General features: G+C 37.5%; 2 protein-coding genes across 7 annotated transcripts in view; one reads left to right on the top strand and one right to left on the bottom strand.

Moving 5' to 3' along the window:
• The window catches only part of SPMIP7 (sperm microtubule inner protein 7), a gene marked incomplete at both ends in the record, with an annotated part of 57,433 nt that extends 43,493 nt beyond the window's left edge, over positions 1-13,940 (bottom strand). Inside the window, 2 exons of the mRNA XM_079931910.1 lie at positions 5,099-5,196; positions 13,388-13,940. Of these exons, the coding sequence (XP_079788036.1) occupies positions 5,099-5,196; positions 13,388-13,940 (651 nt within the window). The remainder of the gene's footprint in view (positions 1-5,098; positions 5,197-13,387) is intronic.
• A 2,700-nt stretch (positions 13,941-16,640) lies between these two features.
• ZPBP (zona pellucida binding protein) overlaps positions 16,641-26,619 on the top strand; it is a 102,814-nt gene continuing 92,835 nt past the window's right edge. For 5 of the 6 annotated variants that reach the window (XR_013829951.1, XM_079932510.1, XM_079932506.1 and 2 more), the window contains exons 1-2: positions 16,641-16,842; positions 20,335-20,415. Coding sequence is in view for 5 of the 6 variants with exons in the window: in XM_079932510.1 (XP_079788636.1) it covers positions 16,716-16,842; positions 20,335-20,415 (208 nt within the window). In the remaining variant the exon portion in view is untranslated. The remainder of the gene's footprint in view (positions 16,843-20,334; positions 20,416-26,619) is intronic. The other variant, XM_079932509.1, reaches the window with a different exon arrangement.

The raw sequence follows: 26,619 nt of genomic DNA, 5'->3' as shown, positions 1-26,619 counted from the left end.
AGGCTGGTGCCAACCATGGCGGAATCACTTCTGGCCTTTCCTTTCCTGGAGGTGCACTCCTCCCATGATCGATTTTATTTTTTAAATTGAAGTACAGTTGATGTACAACATTATATAATCTACGGCTGTACAATACAGTGACTCACAAGTTTTAAAGGTTATACTCCATTTATAGTTATTGTAAGATATTGGCTATATTCCTTGTGTTGTACAACATTTTATTATTCAGTTCAAGATATTTTCTAGTTTCCTTTATGATTTCTTCTTTGGCCCATCACTCATTCATAAATACATTTTTATATTTCCAAATGCATGATTTTCTAAGGTGTTTTGACCTGTCATAATAGTCTTGTGGGCAAAGAATATACTTTGTATGACTTAAAACATTTGAAATATTTTTAGACTTGTTTTATGGCATAGTATTTGGTAATTTTTGTAAATGGTCCTTGCAAAAAGATTTATTTTTGTATGTCTATTAGGTTGAGTTGTTAATTGTGCTGTTTTATTCTACTATATCTAGTTCCAGTATATCTATATGTACTATATTCCCCAGTATCCCGTTGTCCTGTTGATTGGCACACAGTTTATGATGATTCCTATCAGCCTGAGTCATTAGCAAATATTTCAGTGCCTTTGCAGATAAAAACCCATGTTTAGCATAGAGGTCACCCAAATAAACCTAACATTGTTAGTGTTATGCACTACGAACAAATATGAAATCTTTGACAAAACAATTTCTGCTACATCAATATAATTTCTACATCTTTTCTGAAGATTACACATAAACATGGGTAAGAATAAGAGCTGTGTGAGAGATGGAGCAAACAAGCAAATAAAACCAATGGATCTACTGTCAAAAATGAGGCATGTAGAAATGCAAAATCACATCAATTTTTTATTTCTAAAAAGTATTCTAAATTACAATTGACTACAATTCATTTAAAATGTTTTAGATTATGAGCTTTTCAGCAATTTACAAGATTTGTCACAATTACCTGTTTCCTGTGGGCAATGTATTGATAAAGTTGGTGAGTGATGTGTGGATAAGATTGGTCCTCCTCTAGTTTTACGGGCAAAGATACTGAAATCTGTCATTTCCTATTGTTCTTCTTCAAGAAGGTAACTAAATATTTCTTAGCAGGGTCTGAATTTATGTCTCCCATTTTCTGGTGGTTCATATTATTGTTCATCATCATCTTGGTTTATCATGTCATTGGTATCATGGCACAGTCTTTCATTGGAATCTGGATTTTTCTCAAATTTTTCTCATTTTCTGGTTGTTCATGTTATTGTTCATCATCATCTTGGTTTATCATGTCATTGGTATCATGGCACAGTCTTTCATTGGAATCTGGATTTTTCTCTTCCACTTCCTGATTAGTCTTGTAAGCTGCCACTTCTATGTTATGTAGCTTCAATTTATTTATGAAATGTTTTAGTTTCCAGGTCCTCAAATTTATCATCTACATAATTTCCTAATAAATATTCATTTTCTAGTAGCTATTCTTCTGCTGGTGCGTCTTCTATCTCTGTTCTCTGAATGTTTTGTGTGTACTATTTCATAAAGAAGTGATTAAATTTGATCTTTGACTTCATCTCTAGTGCTCTTGGAATCTGATTCAATGGGAACCTCTACTAATAAATCTAGATATTTCCTAGTTTCTTCTGACCAGACTAATAACATTGAAGGAGATCTCTCTTTATGTCCTGATACTTTAGCATCATTCACATTAAGATCCTCCATCACCAACAATATCATGTTTCAATTTCCTAGAATTTCATGTTCAACAAGACCTAACAAAAGATAACAACTGATGCCCAGATTCTAAACAATGCAATTACCATAAACAATGTGAAGAAATAACTTTCAAAAATCTCCTTCTTTCCATTTTTGTGTCTTCTGTGCTTTGTCTGTTTTTTGAGACTCTTGCTGCCATTTTTGTTGGTGCTGGGGCTGACACCAGCAGCTGCTGCTGCTGCTGTCATGATTGGCTTACTAATAATTAATCCTTAATGTACAGCAGAATATGTGAGGGGATGCCGCAGGGAACTCCATAAATAAACAGCAGTGGATATGATAATTGTGTCTTCACATGTTGCTTCTCTCCTATTCTCTTACACATCTAGAATTCCAAATAAACATATGTTTTTCTTTTTCACTGTATCCTCTATGATTTTTACTCTCCCTTTGGTATTTTCCATCTTTTTGTAAATTTGTGCATCATCAAGAGTATTTTCCTCTCTTTTATCTACAGTTCTCCAATTCTCTCTTTAACTGTGTCTAATCTGCTACAGCTCCCATCTACCTTATTCTTTGCTTACTGTATTTTTCAGTTCTGGTACTACATTTTTCTCATTTTTCTAATTTTGCATTTTCTAATTTCTAACTTATTTACAAAAATTTCGAGCTTAATCTTTTTTTTCTTTTTGAACATTTTATGCATATTTCCAATGTCTAGAATCAATTTTTGTCTCTTTGTTTTCTCTCATTTCTGCTGATTCTCATTCACAGTGTCCTTTCTCTTTATGCGTTTGGTTACTGTTGATTATGTGTTAAACATTATATTTTAAAAGTTATTGACAGAAATAATTTGAGGCTTAGTAATTAATATACTTTCATCCTCCAAAGAAGTTTTATTTGTATGTCTGGATTCTGGGAATGATAGCAATCTAGGATCACCTTAATACCAGTCCAAGACTTGGTTTTCTCTTTTATTGTGAAGCAGCTGTAGTCTGTTCAAGGCTTTTTACTATTGATCTACCCTTACTTCTAAGGTGAAAGCCTTCAGGTGTAGTGGGTGGTTTTCAAAGACCAATTCTAATTTTTGGTGTTTTATACCCACGAGGCTAGGAAATGTTCAGTTAAAGTTTAGTTTCCCTTTCCAGAACAGCAAATTGCTGTAAGGCTGAAGTGACCCTAAGTGATAGCTTAAATTTTAGAGTTTCTACCCTCTCATTGGCCCAGTAATTTCTCTCCACCTTATTAGCTTTTTTATATTAAAAAAATGTTAATCCAGTTGTTTTTCCATTGGAAGTACTGTCCAATGTTACTTAGCTCCCACTACTGGTAGTAAAATATCAAGATTTTGTCATAAAAGTCTAAGCTTATTTTAAATTTAAATAAGTATGCTCTATAAGCTTTTGCAGGACAAGCACAAACTTCAGAATTCTAATTCTACAATATATAGCTAAGTAAAGCATGTAGCCTTGCCATAAATTTGTAGCCTTAGATGGGAAAAAAAAGGCATTAATGCCTTCAATTTCTTATAATGTTCCCTTTCATTTGCTTTCACAGGACTTACCAGAAGGAGCAATAGACTCTTTGAAGAGTCTGGAGATGGAATAAGTGAAACTAACAAATTTTCTTTACCCTTGTAAACAAATTCTGCCTTTTATCTGAATTTAGAATAGCTCAAAACAGGTCAAATCTCCCTCATTTCTAATGCTTTAATTTTCTTATAGAGAAAAATGCATAGACAAAGAAAGACATGAAGCCCTGGCATGGGTGGATGGCATCTTGAGTAAAGGAGGCATTGGTGACATTTATTTTGAATGACCTTTTTATTCCATGGCCATATACCCTAGTACATGATTTGTGGGAGGTATGCTCCATTCCTCTTTGTGGTAAAATTAGAAAAGGCAAAGGGAGAGGTGGGGAAAGAGGGAAAAGAAGAAATCAATCTGTATCTCTAAGTACAGATAATTTATCAGGCAGATCAACTTTAGGAAGGAGTACATACAAGAGTAACAGAAATGGAAATTGACTCCTTGAAAGCATCCATATCTTTACTGCTAATAGGCATGGGTTTATTTTTGGAGTGATGAAAGAGTTCTAAAATTAGATGTGGCAATGGTTGTACAATTCAGTGAATATCCTAAAAAAATGAAGAAAAAAACCCCACTGAATTGAACACTTTAAGTGGGCAAACTTTATGGTGTGTAAAACATACCTCAGTAAAGCTGTTTTTTTTTAAATCCCTTGTCATATCTATGTATTCCTTGGGGAGTCTTCAAGTAATTTAAATACCATGGGTTTAGAATCTATTAATCCATATAGGATGATTCAGACATATATCTAGGTTTAAAGTTTGTGGTCAAAAGTCAGTTGCTTAACATCACAGGACTTCAGATTTCTCAAATAATATGGGGATAACAACACTGTCTTGTCCAGAAGCAGGGACTCAAACACAATTTTTGTTCAATTAATACATGGTAGGAGTGCTCTAGGTGAAGTGTAGGATACAACAAGGAAAACACACCAGTGGGAATGTGGTTTCAGCTGAAATCTAGCTTTATTCTGTTTCTTCAAGGAAGTCAGTCATTGGCCAAAGCCTGAGTGGTCAATGTGGGAGGGTGCAGTGTCCAGCTGGCAGCTGGCAGACATTTAGTGGCTATTGCCTACTGCCACTGGGGAGGGTGCACTTGCCAGTAGAGGGGCCTGTGTTGGGCACTACCATCATCTACTACTCATTCTTCTTCCATAGTACTGTTCTGTTGTAGGGATGCACAGACATGCATAATATACAATAACTGTGAACTTCTACATAGTGCCTGGCCCATAAGGAGTACTTTATAAATGGTAGCTATTTTTTTTAAACTTTTTATTTTATATTTGGAGTATAGTTGATTGGCAATGTTGTGTTAGCTTCAGATGTACAGCAAAGTGATTCAGTTATACATATACATGTACCTATTCTTTATCAAATTCTTTTCCCATTTAGGTTGTAACATAATACTGAGCAGAGTTCCCTGTGCTATACAGTAGGTCCTTATTGGTTATCTATTTTAAATATAGCAGTGTGTACATGTCAATCCCAAACTTCCTAACTATTCTTCCCACCCCCCACCCTTCCCCTCTGGTAACCATAAGTTTGTTCTCTAAGTCTGTTTCTGTTTTGTAAATAAGTTCATTTGTATCATTTTTTTTGTTTTTAGATTCTGCATATAAGCAATATCATATGATATTTCTCTTTCTCTATCTGACTTACTTCACTCAGTATGCGTAGCTATTTTTTACAGGGCATAAAATATCAAATACAGACAAGGAAATAAATTGGTTACAAATACTACATAATGCTATGCAGTAAGAAAACCTTATGGTACATGTTGCTTTCTCATCAAATGTATATAGGTGATTTACTGAGTATTCTTCATGATGAGGTTGTAAGGCAGTAACTCTCAGTGGGCTTGTCCAACCTGAAAACAAAAATGTATGTTGAAAACAAAAATGTATGTGCTTTGGGTACATACGTAAGAAATACAAATGTACACAATGCAATAGGAATTTCTTCTTCCACCAGAAATACTTCCTACTAGAAAGCTAAACTGTGTGGTATTGATTTTTCCATGGATTATCTAACAACTTTTCTCAGCAGTGAGAACAGAAGTACTCTGGAATTTAAGTGTTAGATTAATTAAATAGTGTACAATTATTTGTTATTTATTATTGGAAGAGATCTCTTGGGCACTATTAATCTGTGCATGTGCACACAGACAGGTTGGGGATGGTGGTGACACAAAGGAGTTTACTACAAAGGTGGTGACACAAAGGAGATAATTCAACCTAATGATAAGAGATGGGCAAATATAAAAGCTGCCTTCAACAAATATTTACCTCACCACAAATGAAAGCAGATGAATGTATAAAGATGGAAAACAGATTTCCTGGTTTTGAAGTGCTCATGAACAAATGGAAAAGACAGACATGTAAGTAGATAATTTCAGTACAATGTGGTGACTGTGATCATTGTTGAGCTCTGAGTGCTGTGGGAGTGCAGAGGAGGAACATCTAATCCAGCCAGATTGTAGGGAGTTAGGAACATCTTCCTGAAGATAAGACCGGACCTCATCTTGACAATTGAGTATGACTTGGATAACAAAGGGGAAGTGGAGGAAGAAGAGTCATTCCAGATGCGGGAACAGTATGTACAATGGTAGGCTTGCCCTGCGAGAGCAGCATCACAACTCTTACTGAAGGTTGGGTATAGCTACATCTTGAAATGGCAGCCAGGGAATGGTGGAAGATGAACGAAAGAGGTAGGCCAATGTCAGGACATGAAAGCCTTGGACCTATCCTCCTTGGTAAGTCTTAATAAGAGAGACTGATAACTTTGGCAAATTACTCTGGTTTGGACAGGGGACTAGTGTAGGTGAAGATAGCGGTTGTACCACAGAGATCCTTTTCCTACTGCATGGGGTCTTCTAACTTGGTCCTCCACTTTTTAGCTTTGCCCCATGAATTAATCTAACTCAGCAAAAGATGAACTAAAATGCTAAAACTGGGAGCTAGCTGGACAGTACAGAGATATCTAAGCATAGGTGAGATGAACTGTGAGAGGGATTTGGGATAACACAGGAGCACCCTGGTCACCATGGATAGCGATCTGGCGAAGCTCCATAAGAGACTACAGCAATACTTGGGGCTTAATAATGTATATACTTCCTGGCTAAGGTGCCACTGTGACCTCGTGGATTATTTGACCCCCGAGTCTTATTTTTCTTACCTTTAATGATTGCTGTCAGAGTTGTAAAAACTACCATTAATGTATTTAAAGGAATTGGCAAATTTCTGGCATGCAGTTTATAACATTATCAGTTAGTAGTTGTAACATTATTAGTACCTACAGTAGTAAGTAATATCATCTTCAGAATGATGATGTTGATTCAGTCAATATTTGACCAAGCAGGACAGAACCTGCAAACTCAGAAGTGGCAATGAAGGGCTGGAGAACGGGGGCCCCTCTGTGGATTCTGAAGGTAAGTGACAGAAAGTAGCAAGTGAGAAGGCCTTGACACAGCACTGCTGACTGTGAAGATGGAGCAGGCCATGTGAGAAGACTCCAGGAGCAGAGCGCATCCCCTGCTGCCAGAGAGCAAGGAAACGGGCGCCTCAGATATCAGGGACTGTATTCTGCACAGTTAGAATGAGTCCCAAAGTAGATTTCTCCCCAGACCCTCCAGATATGAACAAAGAGCACACCTTGACTTTGGCAGTTGGATCTCAAATAGAGAACAGAGTTAAGCCTGCTCAGGTTTTTGACCCACAAACTTGTCAGTAATAAATGGCCTTTGTTTAAAGGTGCTAAGTTTGTGGCAGTTTGTTATAGCAGCAAGAGAAAACTAATACAGAAGCAGAGGCAAGAGGCCAAGGCAGAGTGGGAGAGGCCGTGCTGAATTCCACGATCTTTTCAGTTTTGAGAAGAAGGATAATTCTGTCTGTGACTCAGCTGGCCAAAGAAAACCCTCCAGTAGATTCTCATGCCATCAGCAGCAATACGGTGCTTTTTGGTATCCTCTGATTTGAAGCCATTCTAGCAGCTACTTAGAAAAAAAAAAAAAAAGGAAAGTAGAAAAACAAGAAAACTAAAATTTTGACTTTAAGCCAGAGTAGAAGTAAACAGGGCAATGAATTACAACTATATACCTCAGGGGCACTACGCTTACATCTAAGTATGATGACATCCTTTCTTCTACCTTGTTTCAGTAACTAGTGCTGCAAAATAACCTCAAACCTAGTAGCTTAAAACAACCATTCATCATCTACTGGGACTCTGAATTGTTCTGTCATAAGGCATAGCTCCGATAGCTGAAAATGTTCAAAATGACCTCACTCACATGGCTGGCAAGTTGGTATTGACTGTTAGCTGGGAGCTCAGCTGGGCCTGATGACCAATGCCTTATTTTTCTTCCCCTCTGGATCTAGGTTGGGTCTCTCACAAAATAGTGACTGAAACTCCAGGGGAACAATCCCTAAATGACCAATCTCAATGTGCAAGTACTTACCAGGCCTCCACTTGCATCATGCTTGCTAATATCTTATTGGCTAAAGCCACTCATATGTCCAAGCCCAGAGTCAACGTGAGAAGGAAACAGACCTCATTTTATGGTGGAAAAGTGGCAGGCACACACAGGAAGGGGTGAGCTGCCAAAAGCCACTTTTGGGAACAGCTATTACACACCTCTCCTTCATAACCCACAGTCTAACTTCATTGCTTTCATGCCACCAAACAAATATCAAGTCTTTTGTCAAGGAAAGCACTGTATTATTTCCTTGACAAAAGTATTTCCTCATTTATTAGAGATTTAACATGTTTAAAACTGTGATCGTATTTTTACAGTGAATGGGTTTTGTGTGTAACCCATGAAACTGTATGAGTTTGGAGGAGTCTACTATGAACACTATTTTCCTATAGGCCTTATTATTTTTATTATAAAACATTTCCATAACAAGGTGTTTTTAAGGAAGCCAAAACCTTAGAAGAAAGATTCAAGGACTATTCTATGTATTTTTTCTTTTATTCATGTGTTATCTCTCCTCTAATGGTTACAGACAGGTTTTTTTTTTTAAACATCTAAAATACCCTTTGTGAGTGGTCTTCCCTGAGCTTTCTTTCTCAATATAGCAAAAGGTAGGTTAATTATGTTGATATTTTCAAAGAACCAACTTTAGGTTTAGGTTATTTTTTCTGCTGTTTTTCTATTCTCTATTTTATTTATACGAACCAAACATCCAACCTTCAAAATACGTGATACAAATATTGACAGAATTGAAGAGAGAAATGGCCCTACAATAACAGTTGAAGACTTCAGTACCCTACTTTCAATAATGAATAGAACAACCAGACAAAGATCAGCAAGGAAGTAGAGAACTTAAACAACAATTTGACCTAACAGACATTTACAGAACACTCAAACCAACAGAATACCCAAGCGGAATACACATTTTTCTCAGGTGCACTTAGAACATTCTCTAGGCTATATTGTAGGTGACAAAGCAAGTTTTAGTAAACTTAAAAGGACTGAAAGCATGTAAAATATATTAATACTTTCTGAACACAATGGAATGAAACTAGAAATCAATAGACTGGAATAAAATTAAAAACTGATATATGAAAATTAAACACCACACCCCTAAATAACCATTGGGTTAAAGAAGAAATAACATGGGAAATTAGAAATTATCTTGAGATAAATGAAAACAAAAACATAAGTAATGGGGTTCAGCAAAAGTAGTGCTAAGAGGAAAACTCATAGGTATAAATGCTTGTATTAAAGAAGAAATATCTCAAATCAACCACCTAAATTTACACCTTAAAAAACTAGAAAAAGAACAAACTAAACCCAAAGCTAGCAGAAAAAAGAAAATAATAAAGATTAGGTCAGAAATACACAAAATAGAGAATAGAAAAACAATAGGGAAAATCAATGAAAGCAAGAGTTGGTTCTTGAAAAGATCAACAAAATTGACAAACATTTAGCTAGACTGACTCAGAGAAAAAGAAAGAAGGCTCAAGTAACTAAAATCACAAACAAAAGAAGGGACATTACAACTGATTTTTGCTGGAGGTCATTGAGAGGACGTGACCACCCACTGACCCATGAGCTGAACTCAGGCAGTCAGAGGCTCCTACCCCCTCCTCTGTCCTTGAAATGAATGTATGTTCTGCCCACTGTTCCCACAGGAGGAGCTGTTTCAGGAACACAGCCTTGAGAGAGTAACGCTTCGTTGAGACCATCTGGACAGTATACGTGACTGAACCCTGTTAAGTCCTCTACATAAACTTGAAGATTCTGGAGGGTGGGTGCAGAGATCTACTCATCTTAAGGCACCTAAGACAAGCATAAGTAAGTTTCCTTGGTAATTAAACCTGCCACCTACCCGTCTGGAGAGTCTGCCTCTTTCTCCTTGCCCTGTGAGTACAGGGGCCAGTTTTGGATTTCATCTGGGGAACTCCTGAGGTTTAGAACCAACAATTTTACAGAAATAAAAAAGGATTATAAGAAAGTACTATGAACAGTTGTACACCAAATGATTATATAACCTACATGAAATGGACAAATTCCTAAAAACACATAGCCTACCAAGACTGAATCATGAAGAAACAGAAAATATGAACAGACCTATAACTAATAAGGAGATTGAATCAGTAATCAAAACTCCCAATGAAGAAAAGCTCCAGATCAGGTGGCTTCACTGGTAAATTCTACAAAATATTTAAAAAAGAATTAACACTAATCCACTTCAAGCTCTTCCAAAAAAATTGAAGAGAACACTTCCAAATTCATTCCATAAGGCCAACTGATACCAAAGCCAGACAAAGACACTACAAGAAGAAATGGACCAATATCCTGATGAATACTGATGTGAAAATCCTCAAATACTAGAAAACGGAATTTAACACACATTTGAAAGGATTATACACCATGACCAAGTGGGGTTTATTCCTTGAATGTAAGGAATTGTAACTGTGCATTAATACATTGTGTGGCAATGTAAAATGGATTAGCCACTATGGAAAACAATAGCTGGTTCCTCAAAACATTAAACACAGAATTACCATTGAGCAATTCCACCTTTCGGTATATACCCCAAAGAACAGAAAGTGGGATCTTGAAGAGATATCTGTACACCCACATTCATAGCAGCATTATTCACAATAGCCAAAAGGCGAAGCAACCAAAGTGTCCATTAATGGATGAAAGGATAAACAAAACGTGGTATGTACATAAAATGGAAAATTATTCAGCCTTAAAAAGGAAGGAATTCTGACATATGCTACAGCAAGAATACTGCTGTCCATGAGGACACTATGCTAAGTGAAACAAGCCAGTCACAAAAAGACAAATACTGTATGATTTTGCTCATATGAGGTAGCTAAGGTGGTCAAATTCATAGAGAAAGAAAGTAAAATGATTGCTAGGGGTTGAGAGGAGGGAGGGAAATGTAGTTAGTATTTGATGGATATAGAATTTCAGTTTGGTAAGATGGAAGGAGTTATGGAGGTGGACAGTGGTGATGGCTGCACAATAATGTGCTTAACACCAATGAACTACACACTTAAAAATGGTTAAGATGGTTGTTACTGAGGGTGTGTACCCCAAAATTCATATGTTGTTGTCCCTACCCCAATATGATGGTATTTGGAGGTGGGGCCTTTGGGTAATTAGGTTCAGATGAGGCCATGAGGGTGTGGCTCCCATGACAGGATGGAACTAGGAACAAAAAACAACTGACCACGGTTAAATGTCTAGATAAGGTTGAAATAGGACAAAAAATCAGTGATATAATCTTTCAGGATCTTGTTTTGATATTTATGAAAGTCCACTGAAAAGCATAATGGTGTGTGATATAATTAATTCTGAGAAGATATCCTTCTTTATCAGAATGTATGAGAAATTATGTGTATTTAGGTTTGCTAAAAACTGAAAGTATTTATTATTTATAATTAATGATTATTTCCAGAATCACTGAAAGCATAGGCCAAATTATATTGAAATCAATCCCTGAACTTCAAGTATTGTTCTTTGAAACTGTTAATAGCTCATAACAGCTACTACTAATTAAATGCTTTACCAGGTTCCACGAATTTTGCTAAGTATTTTACCCATCTTAATTCATTCAATTCCTACAATTTTATAAGATAATTTATATATGAAGGAACTGAAAATTCTGGACTTTAACTTAACATGACTTTGTTTAACTTTACAACATCTAACAAATGTTATTGGTTCATTCCTTTGTCAGATATTTTTACATGAAAAATGGTAAATAGCCCTCGCTATTATAAATTATAACTAGTATCTGAATTTTATAAATAAGGATACACAGGCATAGAGATTAGCAACGAGTCCTGGGTCATGGTGCAAGTAAATTTCCTGCCAGGAATAGAGTACAGACAGTCTCACTCTAGAGCCTATCTTCTGCATTCTGCTGTACTGATCTAGGCAGTGAAATAGAGGCTAGATGAGCTCTATATTTGGTTCTGAACTGTTGGTGCACTGTCTGTTATCCCTATTTCAGTCATAAGTTAGCTTCTTCACCTCTAATTTGTTGGAATGCTTTGACAGTTCACTCTTAGGAAAACTTAAGAAAACAAATCAATATTGTTCTTAAAAATTACACTAGGTTGGGATTTTCTGCTTACAAACTAAGTGTTATACTTGTCTAAAATAGGACTACAATGAAAAATGACCTCAATTCCTTTAAAGAAGAGTTCTTGATAATGACTATTAGTGTACATTGAAACATTAACAAAAGATTGAGCTCAAGCTCCTTTCTGGACAGATCAGAAAATTGGTCACTAGTTCAGAATCAGTGAAAACTGTACTATGGCTGTAAGACTGGCCTGAACTCATCAATGGTTCCTTCAATGTGAATTGCATTTGATTCTCAGTAATACCTTATTTCCCTAGATGGTATTTCAAACGGATTATAAAATAATTATTTCTTAAAATGTTATTGGACCTCATTTATGTATTTACGTGAACATTCCAAGCTAAGGAATTTCCCTAAGCCTACCCGCTGAGGCCACAACTGGAGTGCACATTAAAAGCATAGTTCTTATCCCTTGCTTATCTCTCATCAAATTGGTCTTTTCTTGTTCAAGAGTGGGTATCTGGAGAGTGTGGCTTGGGACCATTATGTTGTGGGGCTTTGCATTTCTACTACCTTTGCCCTGATTCGTACTCCCTTCCTAGTCCCAAGTGCCTATGGCCTCTCTTCATGGAGGAGTAGCAGGAACCATGAGCTTCCACTGCTCCAAAAAACAATGATGTCACTGTTCCTCCACACAGCCTCCCTAGGCTTCTGGTCTGTGGCTGGGCACTGCAGAAGAGTGGTGAAGAGGGCACAGCCTCTTAAGGCTAGAGCAAGCTCAGCATCTCTTGCTATAGCACTTGGTCTTTGCCTTTCCCACATGCTCAAACATGTTAATCTCTTTTCACTCCCTGCCTACCAGGCACATTCCATACAGGAACACTGCCCGTGGATTTCTTCTGGAAGTTTCTCACCACTTCTGGGCCAGGCTTGTGACACCCTCTGGGAGTTCTTACAGAGAAACCAAAAGGTGCAGCAGTCAGTGAGTGTTCATCAAATTCTGCCTCCAGGAATGTGGTGGAGTTATTTATGCAGGGGTTGCCTCTCTTCAGCTCCTGTTCTTACAAGACCTCAAAATTTACTTTCAACTACTTTCGCATTGCATTTCAGCTCCTGTAACCTAACTCTTTGATAATCATCAGCAAATTAATTATTTCAAAGGACAGAGACAGATAAGGAGGCATGATACACAATTATCAAAGTTAAATATAAATTCCTTTGTGGCAAAATTAGGTTATCTGTGTGTTTAGAATAAATTATCTGATATATACTTTGAGTTGGCCACATACTGATGAATGTATTTTTTGACAACCAACTATTTTTTTACAAACAGGTTTAAAAAAAGGCTTATCATTCTTATTACTTTTTCCTTACAATCCATAATTTAAAAATAAGAATTCCTTATTTGGTCTTTTACAATTTTATGTCAAATGAACTGCTAAATCTTAGATCCATGCTCTTCTCTCTCATTTGAGTGTTTAAAAATTACAAAGCCCATGTCACTTCATTTACCTCCAAGTCTTGCTCTGATGGAAATGTCTGGTACTGCCCTGGAATTCCATCTCCTGTCTTGTTTTAGTTCTTCTAGTAATATTTTTTTCCTCTTTAGTGTCGTCTGAAATCCTGTGTCTGGCCTGGGAACTCGATGTTGAGGTTTCACATCACTGAAATCTACCAAGCTTGGTATGGTTCTGCCAACGCCAGGCTTTAAGTCAGCATCACCACCAGGACTCACAAACCCTGAACAGGTGTCACCTAAGGGTACATCATCCCGAAGTGGAAATAATGGATAATCTGGCCCATATGGTGTGGGATAAGGATAGTGTAAATGATAGTCTGGCAGGACTGAAGGGGGATAAGGGTGAAATTTAAGAAAAGTAGGGTTGCCTTTCTTTTCAATTCTGCCACAGTCATGTCTGTCCTCAACTCCTTTCACAAAAGGCATGTTCAGTTTTCGTAAGAGAGCATGATAGTGTGGGTAATCTATATTCTCAACAGCCTTTGTTCTTGAAAGGAAAGATCCTTCAGAGATACTTATCTTTCCAGGTGTGTGCTGTGAATCCATATATGCGGCCTTTCTCTTTAAAATTGTGGGTGACTGTATATTAATTGCTTCTGAAGTCTCCTTTCTCTTTAACTATAAAACTCTTATATTTCTAACCACTGACGACTGGTTAACCTAACATAGTTATTGATTTGGCTTTCTCAATGTCAATAGAGTTTTTTCTTTTAAAAAATTTTTAAGGTAAATATTTTTTCTTCATCAAAGTAAGTAAGGGATCAGAACAGAAAAAAACTAAACGAAACAGAGCCCATGTTGCTTGGCAACAGCTAGAACTCTAACACATTGGACCATTTATTATATACATCATAATTTAATTCTTAGGAAAAACAAAAACAGACTTGTCAGTAAAATCTCCATGACAGTTTCCTCAGCAATGCTCAGGAAAACTGTGCTCATTTTTTAATTTTTCCATAAGTTGATACTTTCTGGGTAAATGAGATTCAGTAAAGGGTATAAATAAAGCAGTTAATGAAGAGGCAATATATTTTTTAAAACATATCTCTGAGATACTTTAAGTATTTACCTGATAGATATAAAAAAGTACAAAACACACTGCCTATACAAATTGTAAATTTAAATGCAGTGCAAAAAATGAACATGTATTACATTACAGTTAAATCAATGTATCTAATTTTTAAGGAAAGTAACTTGCAATTTATAGTCAAAGTACAGGTTCATCTTTTACGTGCCCTACATTATCCTTACTTACCTTTTTGCTACCATGATGGCAGAGTAAGAGCAATGAAGTTCTTAATCTCATTTCAGGAAACTACAGTAAGTAGCAGCTATTATCTCAATGCAAAAAAAGACATCATCAATATACTGTTCATTTAAAAGCTCATTTCAACTAGGTAACTTGGTCTTGCACGAAAACTGCTATCAAAGGAATTCCAGACAGTAGAATTTGGGCACAAAAGCTAACACCATCCCTACTGGAGTAAAGAGTGCAAATATGAATAACAGACCCACTTTCTGATTTTCAGCAATCAGCTTTCCATCTTTAGAATCACACCATACATTAACTAAGATCTCCAATATTACTTCTTATTCTCAGGTTAAATATTAGGAATTTACACAGCAGACCAAGGCAGGAGGGACTGAATTACAGAAAACAGAGATTTCAAGATTTAGCATGGTCTGAACAGTCCTCTCTGCCCTTTATTCTCTATAAGTCCACAGTCCAAAGTTCATTTGGTAAAAATCATGTTGTGCAGGTTGACTTGTTTATAAAAATTAAAAGGAATTTTAGCAGAATATATATCCAGACAAATATAGTGATTTATTGGGCACTATTCAGTAAAATTTGTTTACTAGGTGTGCTCAAAGGAAGTGCAAGACCTTGACCAAAATGCTGGCTGGATCTAAATCATGCAGGTCTCTTTACTAAGACATGCCTGAACAGGCTGTACTCAATTCAAGACTTTATACAGATTAGAAAGGATTCCTAAAGAAGTAAATCTACTCAGTAGAATAAACTGTACTGGATACATTTTACCAATTAGCACATGCATAAAGATAGCCAGAAAACTCAAGAAATAAGCAGAAATTTCAATTTCCTTTGTTAATAAGAACCAAGGACTTCTTTGGATATTTACGTAATCCTTAAGAAATGTCTTCATCCTGGTCCTGGTCCAAAATGAACTCTCCTTCCTTTCTGCTAGATGTTTTCTGTTCTTTTCTTTTTAAAAAATAAACTGGTTATTTGAATGCTTACTTTATACCAGGAACTATCCCAGGAATTGAGGTTAACATGGTGGCAAAACAGACACGATTCTAGCTGTGAAGACATAGTTGGTAAAGCAGGCCAGCTGAAAGACAGCAAGGGGTGATGCTCTCTGTGGCACAAACAAGATACATCTGAAGGCACTGATGTTCGAGATACGCCACCGAACAAGTGGGGAGGTGGACTTAGGTGGGTGCTCAGGCTGTCAGTTCGAAAACCCTCATCTGGAGAGAAGGACACCCAGTGATGGCTTTCGGACCACCTGGACCACTCATTTCTTCCGATTACACAGGGTTATTGGGCATTCTGTCTTCTGTTGCTTAAACTTCATTGTCCTATGTACTTGTACCACCTGGGTAAGATTTACTTGTATTGTAGCTCCCCTCACATGAAGTGAATCCTTCCCACTGCAGAAACGCAGAGTATTCTAACACGTTCTGGCTATAAACACCCACGTAGGCAGACAGGTGGTTTTATGCATCTTTCTGAACTCAGGTATTAAAAGACCATCTTTCGGGCTGAGTGGTCCATTCCATCTAAGGCTGTTGCCTCGTTCTTCCCGCCCAGCCTCTTCCTGGGGCTCAAGGCCCACTTCCATTCCCGGTGGCTGGACCTTGCATCCATCGCCCAGTTGCGTCCCATAAATCCGTAGGTAGTCAGCAGCCGACGTCGGGAGAGAGAGGCAGCCCTCTCGGGCTGGACCAGCCCTCACTCCCGTGACCCTCGCCCTGTGGTCCAGAGTCGGCCTCAACACTCAGACTCGGCCAGCCCGTCCCTCTGCCCGCGACTCTTCTGCGGCTCCACAACTTTCCACAGGTCGCCTATGCTTTCCGGTTGCCTGCGCGACGGCGGGCTCCTGACGGCGGGCGACTTCGCGCCCCCCGGGCCTCCACTACCCGTCCAGCCCCGCCCCCGCCCTGCCGGAAGTGGTGGCCCTTTTCCCGGCCCCCCTTCCGGTCCGCTGGCTGGCAGGTGGGCGCGAGCTGCCTAACGACCTTCCACGCTGAGTGTCGGCCGACGGCGGCAGCGGCGGCGGCGGAGGCGGCGGGTGGATGGAGGCCTCGGCCCCCTGCCGAGCGCGGCGGGGCTGGCGGCTGTCCCGGGCCGCGGGCTTCCCGCTCTCCCGGGCCGCGGTGGTCCTGGTGTTCTCCGCGCTGGTGCTGCGGGCGCCCCCGTCAGGTGAGGCGGCGGAGGGCGGCTCCGGACCGCGGCTCCCGGAGGTTTCTGTGTGTCACGTGCGTCCGCTGATGGGAAAGCCTGTATCACTGGTCCCGCTCTTGAATTTAATAGGAGAACTGGGCACATTGATGTCGTATAGACGGGCGAGGTCATTCAAACACCCACAGCTCAAGGCTTGAGATTAAATTGGCTGTTAACAAGCCCCTTATCAGCCCCCGGGTTTTCTGCCAGCTTTCCACGACGTACGGGTCTCAGGATTTCAGTGTATTTTGAAATGAGTAGACATCCCGCCGCTTTCTCATTTCCCGTGGTCCTGGAGCTCCATCTATTGGTTTTAGCTATAAAGTACGGGAAAGACTGGAAACTTAACAGTTTTGATATTCTGCTGCCGCCGTTTTTTTCCTCCTTTTGATTCAGAGATCCGAAATACTTTCTCATGTTTTAAAAATAGAGTTAAGATACCGAAGGGAGTGCTTAATTCAACGGTCATCATTTAACTAGAAAGGTTTTGGCTGCGTTATTTTGCGTTCAAGTTTTAGACTTTTTAGAAACAAAGTTATTTTGCGTTCAAGTTTTAGACTTTTTAGAAATAAAGTATCTCCCAGAATTGAATCATACAAAGCTCAAAAGAGGCTTGTTTAAAATACAATTTGTGCAGAAAAGGGGCAATGAAAAAAGAAGCCCTCCAAGAATATGAATGAGGAAGGGCTGCGGAGGTAGACAGGGGATAGGAGGAGAATGGAAAGAAATGGAGTGAAGAGACATTACAAAATATGCCAAAGTCCAAAGGTCATTCTAGTTTAAGTAGAGACTAGCTGATAGCTGTTAATTACCCTGTAGGAGAAGGATGCTTCTTGACCATGGCCCATGATCTTATGCTAGGTACGACTCTGTGTGTGTGTGTGTGTGTGTGTGTGTGTGTGTGTGTGTGTGTGTTGTCTTTTGATCCAAGAACAAGATCAGGCCTGAGGATATAAGAAGTAGACTAAGAACGCAGTATCTTAATATGTAAGATATGAATAGTGAAGCAACATTTATGTAGCGTTTTATAGTTTATACGATAGTCCATTCAGTTCCTACAAAAACTCTAAATCTGGAATTTAGTCTCATTTTGCAGATGAGAAAACTGAAGCTCCTGGAGTTTTAATTGACTTTCTTGAGACTCGTTAGTGGAAGTTGGGATTTAAATCCAGGTCATCTGACTTTGAATAGCATACTCTTCTTGGTTCTGTACCTCCTCTCTGTTAACAACAAAGAAGATTTGGGTCTAAGCTTTATTGCATTTTTTGTGCTGCTCCTGCCACTTGTCTGTGCACACTCATGTGTCCATCAACATTCACTTGTTCAACGAGGACTGAACAACATCAGAATATATCATATTTAACAATTATTATTTAATATTTGCTAGGTGCAAGGTATAGTGCTTGACAGATTATTTTTTTCTTGATTAAATCTTTTTTTTGCTTGCTGGTTTTTGCAGAGTCAAAGGATGGCTTACAAAGAGCTCCCCAGTCTGGCCCTAACTTCCTCTTCTGCTTCCCATCCCTGTGTCCTCCAGGTTTAAGGAATATACTTTTTTCTTCCAGTTTTATTGAAGTATAAGTGACATACAGCACTGTATAATTATAAGGTGTACAACATAAGGATTTGATTTACATGCATCATGAAGTGATTATCACAATAAGTTGAGGGAATGTCCATCATCTTATATGGGTAGAAAATTAAAGAAATAGAAAAAATTTTTTTCCTGTGTTGAGAGCTCTTAGGATTAACTCTTAACAATTCATATGTAACATACAGCAGTGTTAATTATATTAATCATATGTTTATCATAATAATTTATATTATCATATAGTTTATTACATGCCAAGTATGTACTTATCTTAATACTAGAAATTTGTACGTTTTGACTGCCACCTACTGAATGGGAGAAGATATTTGCAAAGAATATCTCCTATAAGGGTTAATATCCAAAATATACAAACAACTCAACATCAAAAAACAACAGTCTAGTTAAAAAATGGGCAGAGGATCTGAATAGACCTTTTTCCAAGGGAAGACATACAGATGGCCAATAGGCACGTGAAAAAGATGCTCAACATCACTAATCATCAGGGAAATGAAAGTCTGAACCACAATGAGATACCATTCTCACACCTGTTAGAATAGCTGTTATCAAAAACGCAACAAATAACAAGTGCTGCATAGGCTGTGGGGAAAAGGGAAGCCTCCTGCACTGTTGGTGGGAATGTAAATTGATGCAGCCACCATGGAGAACAGTATGGAGGGTCCTCAAAAAATTAAAAATAGAGCTACCATATGATCCAATAATATCACTCCTAGGATTTATCTGAAGAAAACAAAAACACTAATTAGAAAAGATATATGCATCCCTGTGTTCATTGTAGCACTATTTACAGTAGCCAAGATATGGGAGCAACCTAAGTGCCCATCAATAGATGAATGGATAATGAAGATAATAGGTACATACAGTGGACTCCTACTCAGCCATAAAAAAATGATGAAATCTTGTCATTTGTGACAACATGGATGGACCTAGAGGGTACTATGATAAGTGAAATAAGAGAAGGACAAGTGCCGCATGATTTCACTTATATGTAGAATCTAAAAAAACAAATGAACGAACATATCAAAACATAAACAGAGTTATAGATAGAGAACAAGCAGGTGTTTGCCAAAGGGGACAGAAGAAGTAGGTGAGGGAGATTAAGCGGTACAAACTTCCAGGTGCAAAATAAATGAGTCACAAGTTTGAAATGTACAGTGTGGGGAATATAGTCAATAGCAATGTAATGTCTTTGTATGATGACTTATCATAACTAGACTAACCGTGGTGATCATTTAAAAATGTATAGAAACATCAAAGCACTATGTTGTATAACAGGAACTAACAAAGTGTTGTGGGACAATTATATTTCAAAAACAAACAAACTCATGGCAAAAGAGATCAGATTTGTGGTTACCAGAGGTGGGATTGAGGGGAATTGGATGAAGGCAGTCAAAAGATATCGATTCTTGATAAGTTGACATAAACACTGATCCTACTATTGAGCGTATAGTCAAATAAGGAAAATTATGTCTGTGCATGAAGAACTGTAATACAATGTAGAGTGAGTGTTGCTGATGATGTACTAAAGAGGTAAGAAATGAGGGCAAACAGAAGGTTTGAGGGAGGAGGGACTTGTGATTTGGGTCTTGAAGGGTGGGGATTTGGACTTATTGAGAGTATTCTAAATGGATGTAGAAAAAGCTGAAGGTGAGACATAATAGGGAAAGCGGTGGGTATGTTAATTTCATTGGAGCATATGAAGGGAATAGAGTTGGAACAGAGATACCAGATATCAGAGGATATTGATTTATGGCTCCCCTTCAACAAACATCAAATATACTGTGGTAGTATCCTATTTGAATGTCTTGAAATTTGTAATGAGCCAGATTGTTGATTAATTCTGTTCTTTTTGTTTTTGATAGTGGGATATTTGGCTCAATTACCAAGAGGTATTCACTTGACCCAAGATTCAATGAAAATAGTGGGATCACCAAATTTTCCAGGTATTAATAAATAGATTTTCAGCAATTGTAAGAAAGTAATTGGCAGTTGTTTAAATTTTATCAATCTTTTGCAAAAGGCTAGTGTTCCCCAGTTATCCTAGTTTCCTATAGCCCTTTTCCTCTATGGAAATGGATTAAAGTTGTTTCCACAGAGTTAGATTCATATAGTTTAATTCTGTTTGCTGTAACTTCTTAAGTATGCAAAAAATAATTATTTCTAAAAGCTATCTAATTAAAGTTGTCTACAGTGTTTTTGCTTGTTATTGTATAATAATTAAACATAATATTAAATGTATGCAGTTCTTTTTTTTTAAAGCACTTTTTAAAAACATTAATTAATTAATTTTTGGCTCCATTGCTGCACGTCTTCGTTGCTGCACGTGGGCTTTCTCTAGTTGGGGTGAGAAGGGGCTACTCTTTGTTGTGGTGCATGGGCTTCTCATTATGGTGGCTTCCCTTGTGGAGCACGGGCTCTAGGCACACGGGCTTCAGTAGTTGTGGCACGTGGGCTCAGTAGTTGTGGCTTGTGGGCTCTAGAGCGCAGGCTCAGTAGTTGTGGTGCACAGGCTTAGTTGCTCCGTGGCATGTGGGATCTTCCTGGACCAGGGATCGAACCCGTGTCCCCTGCATTGGCAGGCGGACTCCCAACCACTACGCCACCAGGGAAGTCCCCATATGCAGTTCTTATGCTAAAACATTTTTTAAATGGGATCTGTATATCATAAAGATTTTGGGTTAATAAGATTTTGCAGTAGTAACATGAGGCACAGCATCTACAACTTTTTATATATATATATTTTTTAATTGAGGTAAATTCACATGCTTTAAAATTCCTCCTGTAAAGTATACATTCGAGTAGTTTTTAGTATATTGACCAGGTTCTGAAACCATCAGCACTGTGTAATTCTATAACATTTTCATCACTCTAAAAGGAAACACCGTACCCATTAAGCAGTCACACTCCAGCCCCTGGAAACCACTAATCTACTTTCTGTCTCCATAAATTTGTCCATTCCGGACATTTCATATAAGTGGAATCATACACTATGTGGTGTTTTGTGTGTGGCTTCTTTCACTTTGTATGATGTTTTCAAGGTTCATTTATATTACAGAATGTATCATTCATTTTTATGGCTGAATAATACTCCATTGAATGGATTTACTACAATTGTGTATCCATCAATTGATGGATATTTAGGAAGTTTCCACTTTTTAGCTATTTTGAAAAGTGCTGTTATGAACATTTCTGGACAAGTTTCTGTGTGAACATATGTTTTCAGTATACCTAGGAGTAAAATTGCTGGGATATATGGTAACTCTATGTTTAACATTTTGAGGAACTGCCAAACAATTTTTCAAAGAACCTGAACTATTGTACTTTGACACCAGAAATTTATGAGGATTCAAATTTCCCAACATCTATATTAACATTTATTATTGTCCATCTTTTAAAATTTTAGCCATCCTAGTGTATGTGAAGTGGATTCTCATTGTGCTTTTTATTTGCATTTCCCTAATGACTAGTGATGTGGAACCTCTTTTCATATGTTTATTGACCATTTGGATGTCTTCTTTACAGAAATGCCTGTTCAAGTCCTTTACCCAATTTTTAATTTGGCTGTCTTTTATATTACTGAGATGGAAGAGTTTTTTTTTTTTTTTAATATGTTCTGGATACTAGACCCTTATCAGATGTTGGATTTGCAAATATTTTCATCTATTCTGTGGATTGTGTTTTCATTTCTTGATAGTGTTCTTTAAAGCACACATTTTAAACTTTGATAAGGTCTGATTTCTATTTATTCTTTTGTACTGGTGCTTTAGGATTCATATATCAGAAGTGATTGCTTAATCAGCAGCCACAAAGTGTTACTCCTACATTTTCTTGGAAGAATTTCATAGTTTTAGTGCTTATATTTAGATCTTTGATCCATTTTGAATTAATTTTTGCATATGGTATACAGTAGGGATCAAAATTCATTCTTTTGCATGTGGATATCCCCTTGTTCCAGCATCATTTGTTTAAGAAACTTTTCCTTCTCTATTGAATGTCTTGGTGCTCTTGCTGAAGAGCAGTTTGCCATAGATGAATGAGTTTTTTTTATGGACTCTAAATTCTATTCCTTTGATATATATGTCTTTCCTTACGCTAGTACCACACTGTCTTGATTGCTGTTGCTTTATAATAAGTTTTGAAATTATCAAGTGTGAGTACTTCAAGTTTGCTCTTTTTCAAGATTGTTTTGGCTATGCTGGGTCCTTTGAAATTTTGTTTTATTCTAGAATCAGCTTTGGCAATTTTTGGAATAAAAGCCCATTGGGATTTTTATAGGAATTGCATTGAATCTGTTGATCAATCTTGGGAGTATTACCACCTTAACACTCTACAGTCTTGCAGTTCATAAACATGGAGTGTCTTTTCATTTATTTAGGTGTTCTTTATTTTCCTTCAATGATGCTTTACAGTTTTCAGTGTATGAGTCTTCTTGTACTACTTTTGTTAAATGTATCCCTAAATATTTTATTCTTTTTGATGCTACTGTAAATAGAATGTTTTTATCAATTTAATGTTTGGATTGCTCATTGCTACTGTATAGAAATACAATTGAGATTTGCAAATGGGTATTGTATCCTGTCATCTTGCCGAATCATTTATAGCTCTAATTTTTTTTTTTTTTGTGGTGCGCGGGCCTCTCACCACTGTGGCCTCTCCCGCTGCGAGCTCTAATTTTTTAAATGGGGGATAGGGGGAATTATTCCTTAAAATTTCCTGTATATAGTATCATGTCATCTGAAAATGGAGGTAGTTTTATTTCTTCTTTTACAATCTGCCTATTTTTCCTTGCTAGTTGCTCCAGGTAGAACCTCTAGTTCAATATTGATGTTAACAGATATCTTTGTTTTGTTCCTGACCTTGGGGGCCTGGGAAAGATTTCAGTTTTTGCTATTAAGTATGTTAGCTGTGAATTTTTGTAGATGCCCTTTATAAGATTAAGAGAGTTCCTTCTGTTCCAAGTTTGTTGAGTGCTTTTATTGTGAAAGGGTATTGGATTTTGTCAAATGATTTTTCTGCATATATTGAGAGGATCAGTGGGTTTTGTCCATTATTCTATTGATATGATAAGGTATTACATTGATTGATTTTTGTATTTTGAACTAGCCTTGCATTTCTGGAATGAATCTGAGTTGATTATGATGTGTAATCCTTTTTCATGTTGCTGGATTTGGTTGCTAGTATTCTGAAGATTATCATGTACGTATTCATAAAGAAAAGTGGTCTGTAGATTTCTCGTGTTGTCTTTGTCTGATTTTGGTTTTAGGGCAATAGTGGCTTCATAAAATGAGTTGGAGTCTGTTCCCTCCTCTTCTGTTTTTTTGGAAGTTTGTGAAGTATTGTTAATTCTACTTGTTTGGTAGTATTCACAAGTGAATTCAACTGGTGCTGGGCTTTTCCTTGTGGGAAGTTTTTTTTATTATTCAATCACTTTACTTGTTTTAGGTCTATTCAAACTTTCTATTTCATTATGGTTTCTGATGAGAAGTAAGCTAATTTTATTGAGGACCATATTATGTAATGAGTTGCTTCTGTCTTGCTGCTTTCAAGATTCTTTGTTTCTGGGTTTTCACAGTTGATTATGATGTGGCTAAGGTGTGGATCTCTTTGAATGTATCCTAGTTTGAGTTCATTGGGCTTGTTTGATGTGTGGATTTATGTTTTTCATCAATTTTGGGAAGTTTTTGCTATTATTTCTTCAAATATTCTTTCTGGCTCTTTCTCTCCACTCTTCCATGGGAGTTTTATGCATATACTGGCATGCCTGATGGTTTCCCAAAGGTCTCTGAGTACTGTTGATTTATCTTCACGTATCTTTCTATTTTTCTTTTTCTCAGATTGGATAAATCCCCTATTGATGTAACGTAAAGTTTGCTGATTCTTTCTTCTGTCTGTTGAGATCTGCTATTGATTCTTAACTGTGAATTTTCATTTGTTATTGTACTTTTTAATCTGGAATTTCTCTTTGGATCTTTTTTTATAATTTCTATCCCTTTATTGATAGTTTCTATTTGGAGAGACATCGTTTTCATACTTTTTTAGTCCTTTAGGCATGATGTTCTTTGATCATATTTAAAATAACTGATTTGAAGTCTTTGTCCAGTAACTCCAAAATTTGACTTTCCTCAGGGACAGTTTCTATTGGTTGCTTTTTTTGCTGCCTATGACTATACTTTCTTGGGTTTTTGCATGACTCGTATTTTTGGTTGAAAACTGGACTTTGTAGGGAATATTATGTAGTACTCTGGAAATCAGATTCTTCCCCCTTTCTAGGTATTTATGTAGTTGCTTTTTGTTGTACAGGCATACTCAGAGATATTGCAGGTTCAGTTACAGGCCATCACAATAAAGTGAGTATCACAATAAAGTAAGGCACATGAATTTTTTTGGTTTCCCAGTGCCTATAAAAGTTATGTTTACATTGTACTGCAGTCTATTAAGTGTGCAATAGCATTTGGTTAAAAACCAATATATGTACCTTAATTAAAAAATACTTTATTGCTAAAAATGCTAACCATCATCTGAAACTCAGGATTGCTACAAACCATTGATGGTAAAAAATGCAAAATCTGTGAGGTACAGTAAAGCAAAGTACAGTAGAATGAGGTATTCCTGTAGCATTTGTTTAGTGACTTTTCTGAACTAATTCTCTTTAAATTCTGTATTCCTTGTCATGTGTGGCCACTGAAGTCTTTGCTTAGTTAGCTTAGGTAGGCTAATGGTTCAACAGAGATTTCATTAAACACCTGAATCAGTTAGTCTCCTAATATTTTCTGAGAATCCTTGTGAGCTTGTCGTGGCTTACCTTAAACATTTAGCCAGACAGTTGACAGCTCCACCATATCCTTCACTTTCTGCTGTACAGAGGCTCAATTTCAGCCAGAGGTGAGAACTTTAAGGCCTCTCACTCTTTACTGAGCATGCCCAGTCTTGGCCACGTGGCCTACTCTGTGCATGCACACGCCCTTCTATTTTCCTAGGAACGTATCTGAAGTTTTCAAAGCTCCCATTGACATGTCATTACCCAGCTTTTCCTCTTAAGCTTTTGGTTAAGCTGATGTTTACTCCCACTGCTTCAGGCATTTACAAAGTTAAGTGGCAAGCTCTAGTTGTTTTTGACAAAGACTCTTGGGGAAAAGGCTTTTTACAGTGGGTGTGCTCCAAGCTAGATCATGTAAAGATAGCTTTGTGCATGGTGTCTTCCAGAACACTGCCAGAAAGGTGAAATAATGACAATTCTCTGGGAAGGAGGCACTGAAGTCCACCTAACCCCATCTGCCCCTCTAGTGGCTACCAGGCTGCTGGTTCTAATGGGAATACAGCAACTTAAAGTGCTACAAGCTCACTGTTTTTACCAGGTGTATTTGCTAGGGGTACGATAAAAAATTACCACAGACCTGGCAGCTTAAACAACAGAAATGTGTTGTCTCACAGTTTTGGAGGATAGAAGTCCAATCATGGAGGCTTGGGTGCGTCCTTCTGAGGGCAGTAGGGCAAGGACCTGTTCCAGTTCTCCTTCCTCGGCTTGGAGATGGCCATCTTCTCCCTATATCTCTTCACATTGTTTTCCTCTGTGTTTGTCTGTGTGTCCAAATTTCCCCTTTTTATAAGGACACCAGTCATATTGGATTTAGGCCTACCCTGATGCCCTCATTTTAACTTGGTTACTTCTATAAAAACTCTATCTCCAAATAAGTTCACTTTCTGGGGAACTGGGAATTAGGACTTAAACATATGACTTTAGGGAGAAACATAATTCAGGCCATGACACCGAGATTCAGTTGTTTTTCCTGAGTACATTTTTCCTGGGTGCTGTAAGTCTTTGATTAATTAATTTCCAGAGTTCTTAAAATGTTGATTCAAATAATATGCCATTTTCTTATTACCTTTATGAAGGGGATGATTTTTGGAGTTCTTTACTCTGCCATTTACACTGATATCACAACTTTTATCACAGCTTTTGTTTTAAAACTACAGCTTTTAAACCTAAATTATAAAACAGTCATATATAACTAACTTCCCTTTTTATTGGATGTGCTTAAATTTATCCTTAAAATGAATTAACATTTCAGTTAAAGAAAACAACTGAATCTCAGTGTGATGGACTGAATCATCCTTCTCGCTAAAATCATATGTTTGAGTCCTAATCC

This window comes from Stenella coeruleoalba (genome assembly GCF_951394435.1).
Source record: "Stenella coeruleoalba genome assembly, chromosome: 9".
In the NCBI taxonomy this organism is placed as follows: Eukaryota; Metazoa; Chordata; class Mammalia; order Artiodactyla; family Delphinidae; genus Stenella; species Stenella coeruleoalba.
This window is presented reverse-complemented; position numbering and strand designations above follow the sequence as displayed.